The sequence below is a fragment of the Vidua chalybeata genome, chromosome Z (assembly GCF_026979565.1).
Source record: "Vidua chalybeata isolate OUT-0048 chromosome Z, bVidCha1 merged haplotype, whole genome shotgun sequence".
In the NCBI taxonomy this organism is placed as follows: Eukaryota; Metazoa; Chordata; class Aves; order Passeriformes; family Viduidae; genus Vidua; species Vidua chalybeata.
The window spans coordinates 10,463,406-10,473,314 of NC_071570.1; the positions used below are offsets into that span (position 1 = coordinate 10,463,406).

The following is a 9,909-nucleotide window of genomic DNA, read 5'->3' on the forward strand; positions in this document are numbered from 1 at the left end:
TAGAATCACTATGGTTGGAAAAGCCTTCTAAGATCATGAAGTCCAACCATTAACCCAGCCCTGATCTAAATTGTATAAAATTAGGTCCTCCGGGGGTTCCCTGGGTTCCCAGCCAGTCCGGGGAGTGATCCTCGGCTGACCGGTCCGCAGGGAGGGGTAGATGTAACCCGGAAAGCTCCACCAAATAAAGACGAGACGTCTCCCGAGCAGCAGGATCCGAGAGGTTTATTGCAAGGAACAGCAACCTCTCGAAGGAAAGGCTGACTCCGGGAGCCCAGTACAAGGGCGGGACCGAGAATATAAGGGCAGAGGGATAGGAGTGGCTAGGGCACAAACCAACCAATGGGTAAAGGGTAGAGGGGAGGAGACGGGATGGGGTGACATGTAATGAACCAATCGGGATACAGGAGAGGAGTGGCATTCTAACAGGGTCCAATGGGATTAACAGAACAGAAGAACTTTCTAGAACTGGGGAGTGTGTTAAGCTTTGACAGACAGCCTCAACTGGGGAGGGAAACAGCATGTGATTGACAACTTTTTGCTATATTGAAGTTGCCTCCCAAGGGAGGGCGGGGACCCCTCCCACAACTCCCCCTTTTTGGTTTATTAAAAAAACATTCCCCATTGTTCTGGTTAACAATTTCTTAAAGATGGTTAACGCAACAGAAATTAAGAAAATTATGATTAAAACCCAAACTAAACCTTTAACAATTGGAATGGCCCACCCAGGAACACCCCATTGAGAAAAGATCTTGTTCACAGCGTCCACAGCCCCAGTTTCAGTCTTTAAGTCCTTTACCAACGCCTGGATCCGCTGGATGCTGGACTTTGCCAGCGTGACCCAGACGTTCTCTTTGGGCTGTGGTACGATCCAGCTTCCTGCCAGGTGAAACCACACGATGATGAAAAGTGCTGCTGCAGGAAGCTGGTCACTGCAGGGTGTTCTGGCTGCTGCGACTGCCATTCTGGGTGGACCAAAGTCTAATAAATAGACACATAATGGAAATAAGAATAGTGACCCCTTTGAATCCCCATCCTCCCCCGTGTAAATCGAAATAGTAACAAAACAGAAAAACAAAATCAGGTCAGGTATGAGGGAAGAAGGGTTGAGGAAAGTGGTAGGACGGAAAAGGGTGAGGGATGGTAGGGGATGGGGTCAGAGGATAAACAGTCCAAGCGGGCGGGAAATGCAGGTTCGTTATTAAGGTCCTGATGGCGGTATTGGCTGGTCTAGTCTTCTTCCTTTTCCTTCGACTCCACGCGACGGCGGTTTCTGATGGAGCTGGCGTCTCGGGGGAGTGTTCCGGGGGTTGGCTTTCTGTAGGGATGTCCTCCCGGCATGGTTTGATGAATTTTCCGGGGATCCACCTGGGGCCCTGTTCTGTTGAAACACATCCATACCCTCTCCCCCACGTTATTAGAGGGTATGGACCTTTGATAACTTTAGACTCAGGGTCTTTTATGAGCACAGGAGGCCTCTCCTTCAACTGCACCCTGGTGTTATTATGGAAATGGCGCAGGATCGGGGGGTTTGGCTCACAGTCTGAACAGTTCATGAAATTGAGAACATACAGGGCCTTGCACAACCTCTCTACAGGGCTCGTGGTGATGGCCGAATCGTTTTGTTGTTCTAATAATTTCTTAATCTCTTGGTGTTTCCGTTCCACGATTGACTGCCCTGTAGGGTTGTGTGGAATTCCAGTAACATGGTCAATGCCCCATAGTTGCACAAATTCCATGAACTGTTTGGACACAAACCCTGGTCCGTTATCAGTCTTTATAGTTTTTGGGACACCCAGAGTGGAGAAAGCCATATATAGGTGTTTTATAATGTCTTTGGTTTTTTCCCCCGTATGTGTGGAGGCGAACACTGCCCCCGAGAATGTGTCCACCGACACGTGGAGATATTTGAGCCGCCCAAAGGAAGGAAAATGAGTAATGTCTGTCTGCCAGATGTCCAATGCCCCCAGTCCCCGGGGGTTAACCCCCGTCGCTACTGATGGTAATGCGTGGGACTGGCAGTTGGGGCAGGTGGCTAAGATGGCTCGCGCCTGCTCCTTAGAGATCTTAAATTGGCAGCATAGAGCTGGAGCATTCTGATGGTAAAAGGCGTGGCTCATCTTAGCCTGCATATGAACATCTGGCAGGGTGGGTGCCAAAGCTGCTGAGTTTGCAGTGTTCACTAACATAGCCAGAGTGTCCGCTCTCCGGTTGCCCTCGGTGATGTCTCCTGGCAGGTCGGTGTGTGACCTAACATGCAGAATATGATAAGGTTGCTCTCTGTGGGAGATCAGCCAAATTAGTTCTGAGAGCAAGCTATAGAGCGTTTTGTTTTGAATTTCTTTGAGCAGGGCATGTTCGGCCCGCTCTGCTATCCCGGCTACATATGCCGAATCAGTTACCAAATTGAAAGGTTGTTGGAATTTTCTGAAGGCTCTCACAACCGCTGCAAGTTCAGCAATTTGGGGGGATCCCTGAACTATTTGGACGTCAGATTCCCACTTCTGACTGTCCGGGTCCTTCCAAGTGATCACTGATTTGTGGGATCTTCCTGACCCATCAGTGAACACTGTGAGAGCATTTTTTAATGGTATTTTGCTTTTAAAAATTTTTGGGGCCAGATATAAAGTGTCTTTAAATAATTTGTGCTTGGGATAGTGTATCCGAATTTGACCAGGATAGCTGTCTACTGAAATCTGCAAATTTTCATTTGTTTGTAAGAGGAAATCCAATTGATCCAAATTTAATGGTAAATAGATGCATGCTGGGTCACACCCTGCGAGGGTCCGGAGGCGCTGGCGGGCCTTAATGATTAGTTTAGCCATGAGTTCAGGATATGTTGTTACTGTTTTGGCGGGTTGGTGGGGGAGGAACAGCCACTCGATGATAAGGAGTGGGTCTCTCTGGCTGTCGTCCCACTGGAATAGCAGGGCATGTAAGTTGGGAGACTTACCCAGGATGGCACACTGGATTGGGAGGGACCGCGCGACCCGATGCGCCTGGCGGGACTTGATAGCAGCTGCGACTCTCTCCAAGGCCTCACGGGCATCCGGTGTGAGATGTCGTGGGGATGCCAGGTCGCCGTCGCCTTTCAGCAGGTGGAAAAGTGGCGACAGCTCTTCTGTGGTGAGTCCCAGGAGAGGTCGAATCCAGGTGATGGTACTGCAAAGCTGCTGCAAATCCCGCAGGGTCCGTGGGTCGTCCTTGATGACAAGAGACTGGGGCGCGACGGTCCTTCCCGTAATCAGGAAGCCCAGGTATTTCCAGGGGGACGACAGCTGGATCTTGTCTTCCGCAATTTGAAAGCCTGCATCTTTGATGGCTTTAACTGTCCTGTCTAAGGCTGCTTGTAGATATGTTGAGCTAGCAGCACTAATCAAAATATCATCCATATAGTGAAGGATGATGGCCTCTGGGAAAAGGCGACAAATTGGGGAAAGGACCTGTGCCACAAAGGTTTGGCAGAGCACCGGAGAATTCTTCATTCCCTGGGGCAGAGTGGTCCATTGATACCGTTTGTACGGCTCACCTCGGTTGATAGACGGAACCGAAAACGTGAACCTGGGAGCATCTCCGGGGTATAACGGGATGTTGAAGAAACAATCCTTGATATCAAGGATTGCGAGCTGCCAATCCCGGGGCAGCATAGAGGGAGAGGGAAGGCCCGGTTGCAAAGGTCCCATATCTTCAATAACATCATTAACCCTGCGTAGGTCTTGGAGCAGGCGCCACCTGTCTTTGCCGGGCTTTTTAATAACAAAGACAGGTGTGTTCCAGGGGCTGGTGGAAGGTATTAAATGCCCCAGGCACACCTGCTCCTCTACTAGTTCGTTGAGCGCATTAAGTTTTTCGATTGGCAAGGGCCACTGGTCCACCCACACCGGTGTATCAGTTTTCCAATTAAGCGGTGTGGAGGTGCGCTCCGCAGTGGCCCAGACTAAAAATCCCACGCAGGGCTAGGGATGTCGAGACGGGCACCCCATTGGGACAATACGTCCCTGCCTAATAATTTGATGTTAGATGCAACTACAAAAGGCCGAATTGTGGCAATCTGGCCCTCCGGCCCCTCTACACACACGAGGTGCTTACTGCGTCGGGAATTGACGGCTCCTCCGATGCTGGAGATTGTGCCACAAGGGGACACTAACTCCCAGTCGCGCGGCCACTCTGCCTGAGGGACGATGGTAACGTCCGCACCGGTGTCTGCCATCAGGTCCAACGAAATGTTTTTCCCCTGAAAGACAAAAGTAGTTTTAATAATTGGTCTTTGTCTGCTAACGTTTTGAATGAAGAAAGCAGAAGGGTCTTGATCCGTAGGAAAGTCTTATAGAATGTTGCAGCCAGTGTCATTGAAGTGCATATGATCGGTAGGAAAGTCCGATAGAATGTTGCAACCAGTGTCCCTGAAGTGCGTGTGTAAGATGTAGCACAGAGCTAAAGGAGACCCTCTCGGCAGAGAGAACGGAGGATGATGGCACACCACGGAGACGTTGAGCTCTGCCCCTGGCTCGAAGTAGACGACCTCCGGGATGATGGTGAGGTCGTCCGGCGTGCTGATGGAGTCCCCGATGAACAGCACTGTGACGGGGTGGTCGCAGTATGGTGGCGGCAGGAATCCTACCGGGACACGGACCAAGTCCTCATCCGGAAACATGATGTGGATGGAACTCCGGAGGACTTGGCGGCGGGCACTGTTCAGTTGTTGAGTCCGTCTGAGGAGCCGGAGCCTGTCCTCCTGGCTGCGGATGTCCGGAGAAATGTGCCGTTGGGGCAGTGGTTCTCTGGGAGCGATGGCAGCGCAGGGCGTTGGGACGGGCCATTTGTTGTTGTAGCGCGGCCCCTCAGCGCGCTCCGCCTCCCGTTTCCCGGCCGATGATAACGAGGATTCCTGTAAGGTGGTCTCGGGGAGGGGTTATAATGAGGGTAGGACCTCTCTGGTGGCCAGTGTGGGCAATTGGCTTGTATATGGCCCAGCTGGCCGCAGCCGAAGCAGCGCGTGTTCATGAGGTCCACCATTGCCTCCCCCACACCCCTGCTCACCGCAAACGCCACAGTCTGCTCCATCGATGCCGCTTTGGTGCACGCCTCGACCATCTTGGCGATGGTTGGCTCCGGATCCTGGGGGAGAGCTCGCAGGATCTTCTTTGTCTCCGGGTTGGCGTTGGTCAAGGCCATCTTACGCAGCAGTTCTTCTCGGGCCTCGACATTCTCAATCTGCCGGTCTATAGCCTCCTTTAACCTGTCAATATACTTAATAAAAGTCTCATCAGGGCCCTGGAGGATGGATGTGAAGTTCTGGAGAGGGGTGGTTCCATCAGGTATTTTTAGTAGGGCCTCCTTCCCAGCTTCTCGGATGTCATTTAGCAGGTTGTCGGGAAGGAGGATCTGATCTTCTGGTTTACTAAATTCCCCTTCCCCTGCCAGCGCCTCCAGGCCCTCGGCGCCATCTCCCAGCACCTCCTTAAGGTCGTATTTGGTTAGAATAGGTTTTAATAGCTTTTTCCAATGTATTTCCCACAGAAGAAATTCTGTGGGGGACAGCAGAGCCTTTGCTATATATCAAATGTCATGCTGCACCAAAGTATGTCCAGTAAAAGTAAGGTCCAATATGTTTTTAAAAAACGGGGAATTTCTCCCATAGTCCTTGGCTGCCTTCCTCAATTCCTTCACCTCCGTATATGGCAGCTGTTCCCACCGCGGTTCCTTACCCCTCTTAAGCCTAACCGGTGCCGCGATTGGGCCTAGATCCCTGGCGAGATCTAGGTCCCCATCCCTAATGGCCTTGGCCCTTATCCGGGCCCAGCCCTCCCCTGGCTTGGTTGTTGGCCGGGGGTCGTCACTGTCCTCATCCTCTTCTGAAGATGAGGCAGGACAGGCTAGGGCCCGAAGCCTCTCCCTTGCCGGTGGGTCCTGGTTATGAGAGACCCTGCAGGCCAAGATGGCCTGCTTCCGGCAAGGCCTACTTCCGGTTCCGGTAGCGTGGGAACCGGAAGTGGCAAGAGAGGGGGCGTGGCCTGACCCACCCACTGGGGCGTGGCCTTCTGGTAGGCCTGTCCCACCTACCAGGGGCCCGCCCAGGGGTGTGGCTAGGGAGGCAGGATGGGAGGGTCCCGACGTCACCAAGATCGATGCGTGACGGGGGGCGGGACCCGACGCGGGGGCGGCAACCGACGAAGGGGGCGGAGATGGTAAAGTGGCGGGAACCGGAGGGGTTGAGGAGGAGGAGGCGCCATTTTGTGTCTCAGGGCGATCGGCCACGAGGCCGCCGCCATTTTGAGGTGTTATTAAAACAGAACTGGAACTGGGAGTAAAACTGGGGTTGGGGGCATGAGGATCGAGGGAATGGATAGGGCTCGTGCTGGGGTGGCCAGTCCCAGCACAAGAGAAGGACAGAGTGGAACGGGAGGCAGCAGGGAGACGGTGGCAACCCTGTGCCTTATTTTGGCAGGATCTATCTCCCGATCCACCCTTAGGGGAAATGGGGTTAGGAGCGAGGGGGGCGGAATAAGGGGTAGGAAAACTGGGACCCGAACTTTCCCCTTTTTGTTTAACTAAATTAAAAATAATATCATAAATAGGAAAAAATCTCCCGACCCTAAAATTCCCAGAAACTTGTAAATCATAAATATAACGCCCAACTTTTCCCCAGAATGAAATAGAAAGAACATCCTCAGTAGAGGCATCTGGAAAATGATCAAAAATAAAAATAACAAAAGATTTAAGGACCCGCTTATTAAAAGAAACATTCCTCAACTGAAGGGTAGCTTTAACTTGGCAATAAAAGTCTCGTCGTGCAGGGGAGAGGCGGTTACCCATCTCCTCGCTGCAGAAGAGAATCCCCACCCGAGCAAAGGAGAAAAGGAAAAGATAAGAGCCTGCGTCGGCTGCTCTCCTCGGGCAGCTGCACTCACCCAACTACGACGCGGCGAAAGAAAAGGCTGAGGCGGGGTAGTGGAGCTCTGCTGGTGTCGTGGAATCCGGGGCTTCCCTTGAAGCTGCAGGATCGGATGTCCACGACTTGTCAGCAGATCCAGGAGATAGGAGTCTTCTTAAAACAGAAGAACAGCTACTCCTGGGATTGGCGGCGAACGGCGCTTGTAGTCCCACAGCGCAGGGTCACGGATCCTCACGCGGCAGGAGACGCTCGTCGGAGATCGGGGCAGCGATCGCCGTGTTCGAGGCGCCAATTGTATAAAATTAGGTCCTCCGGGGGTTCCCTGGGTTCCCAGCCAGTCCGGGGAGTGATCCTCGGCTGACCGGTCCGCAGGGAGGGGTAGATGAAACCCGGAAAGCTCCACCAAATAAAGACGAGACGTCTCCCGAGCAGCAGGATCCGAGAGGTTTATTGCAAGGAACAGCAACCTCTCGAAGGAAAGGCTGACTCCGGGAGCCCAGTACAAGGGCGGGACCGAGAATATAAGGGCAGAGGGATAGGAGTGGCTAGGGCACAAACCAACCAATGGGTAAAGGGTAGAGGGGAGGAGACGGGATGGGGTGACATGTAATGAACCAATCGGGATACAGGACAGGAGTGGCATTCTAACAGGGTCCAATGGGATTAACAGAACAGAAGAACTTTCTAGAACTGGGGAGTGTGTTAAGCTTTGACAGACAGCCTCAACTGGGGAAGGAAACAGCATGTGATTGACAACTTTTTGCTATATGGAAGTCGCCTCCCAAGGGAGGGCGGGGACCCCTCCCACACTAAATGACACTTAAAAATGCCAGTATCAGATGTTTTTTTGAACGAATCACGGATGGTGATTCCATCACTTGCCTGGGCAGCCAATTCCAATGCCTAACCATTCTTTCAGTGAAGAAAACTTTCCAGGTATCCAATCTAACCCTCCCCTGGCACAACTTGAGAGTGTTTCTTGCCCTATCACTTGTTATCTTGGACAATTAGCTAATGCCCACCTCTCTACAGCCTCCTTTCAGGCAGTTGTAGAGAGTGACAAGGTCTACACTCACATTCATTTTCTCCAGGCTAAACAACCTCAGCTCCCTCAGCCACCCCTCACAGGACTTGTGCTCCAGACTCTTCACCAGCTCCATTACCCTGCTCTGGACATCCAGACACAGTCCAGCACTTCAGTGGGTTTCCTCTACTGAGGCCCAAAACAACACTCAGTTCATGGTGTGGCCTCACCAGTGCCCAGTACAGGGGGAAAATCACTGCCCTGGTCCTGCTGACCACGCTATTGCTGATCTAGGACAGGATGCCATTGGCCTTCTTGGCCACTTGGGCACATGCTGGCTTGTGTTCAGCCATTACCCATCAGCATGTCCTTTTCCACCCTGCAACTCTTCAGCCCAGAAAGCCTGTCCCAAGCCTGTAGCACTGCTTGGGGCTGTAGTGACTAAGGGTAGAACCCAGCACTCGGCCTTGTTAACCTCATACCATTGGCTTCTGCGCATCATCCAGCCTGACCAGATCCCTCTCTGCAGAGCCTTCCCACAGTCCAACAGATCAATGCTCCCACTCAGCGTGGTGCCATCTGTCAGCTTACTGAGGGTGCACTTGATCTCCTCATCCAGATAATTGATAAATATAGTAAGCAGGACTGGCTCTAATACCGAGCCCTAGGGAGCACCACTGTGCACCAGCCACCAAATGGATTTAACTATATTCACCACCACCTTCTGTGCCTGGCCATTCAGCCAGTTTTCTACTCAGCGAAGAGTGCACCCATCACACCACGGAAAACCTGTTTCTCCAGAAGAATACAGTGTACTCACTCTATTATGGTGTTAAATGTTTTATTATGGTGTTAAAGGCTTTACCAAAGTCCACAGATGTTGTATGCCAGGTTGGTTCAGTTAGGGGTTATAATAAATGTTAGTTAGGTCGGTTCTCTGTACCCCCATTTTCCCCTCACAATGGTTCGCTCCAAGTTGTCAACCATAGGAGCTTTTACATGTCAGTCTCGTAGCCACTCCCAGATTCTTCCTGGAAGTTCTATATCAATCACCCCACGTTTGCAATCCTATTTGTCCCAGAACACTGCACCCACCTCTGTTATGTTCCCATAGGTTGCCGTGATCTGCGTCACTCCCCTGTTGTCTGTCCCCATTGGGCGAGGGGGATTTCCACCCCTGTCTGCCCGCCCCCCATTTAACCCGATGCTTCCTTTGTTCAATCACCATTTTGTCCATGTGCACACCTGGGAACAGCCGCTCCAGCCACTGCAGCGGCCACGCAGGAAATAAACTTTCTCAGCCACGCAGGCAAGGTGTGCCTTCTCTCATCCCTTTGCTTCCTCTCAGCGTATGGCTGCGAAAGCTGCATTACCCACGCCGGAGCGCTCAGCCCTAGAGTGCCCGGGCACACGGCAGCTCCGGTCTCACAAAAGGGCAATGCTAGCCGCGCTTCCCAGCCACCCAAGACTGGAGTGAAGAACAAAAGCCACACACAAACAACACCCATATCCTTTTGCTCATCTAATAAGCAGGTCACCTTTTTATATTAAGGAGGTTATTCAGGCTGGACCTCCTTTCACAAACTCATTATAGTTGCCCTGATGCCCTGGTTGTCCTCTATATAGCACATGATTGCACTCAGAACAATCTGTTCCGTGACCTTCCCTGGCAACAAGACCAGGCTGACAGTCCTATAATTTCCCAGATCCTCCTTCCTGCCCTTTAGATGGGCCCTCATATGGGGTAATCAGTGACTAACTATACGTCCCTGTGTTCTGGGACCTCTCTGCTTAACTGGAACTGGATAAGAACTTCATAATTGCAGACAAGGGACAAAGGTCTGAAATACTCATGAAGATGATGGAGGACACCCTTACATTTTCTGAACTAATCAGAGTAGGAATTTGCATTCACAAAACATTGGAACAGAAATATGAGTTATGCACAGCTGCAGATATATACGTTGCTATGATCTTCTGGGAACATATT

At 51.7% G+C, this 9,909-nt stretch overlaps 1 protein-coding gene across 1 annotated transcript; it reads right to left on the reverse strand.

Annotated features, from left to right (window-relative positions):
• Nucleotides 1-369: 369 nt before the first annotated feature.
• LOC128781651 (uncharacterized) lies at nt 370-5,849 on the reverse strand. The gene is made up of 5 exons (XM_053931384.1): nt 5,816-5,849; nt 5,041-5,552; nt 4,090-4,234; nt 2,954-3,571; nt 370-981 (listed from the first exon to the last, which is right to left on the reverse strand). The coding sequence occupies exons 1-5, from the start codon at nt 5,847-5,849 to the stop codon at nt 542-544; spliced, it is 1,749 nt and encodes a 582-aa protein (XP_053787359.1). The 3' UTR covers nt 370-541.
• Nucleotides 5,850-9,909: the final 4,060 nt, after the last annotated feature.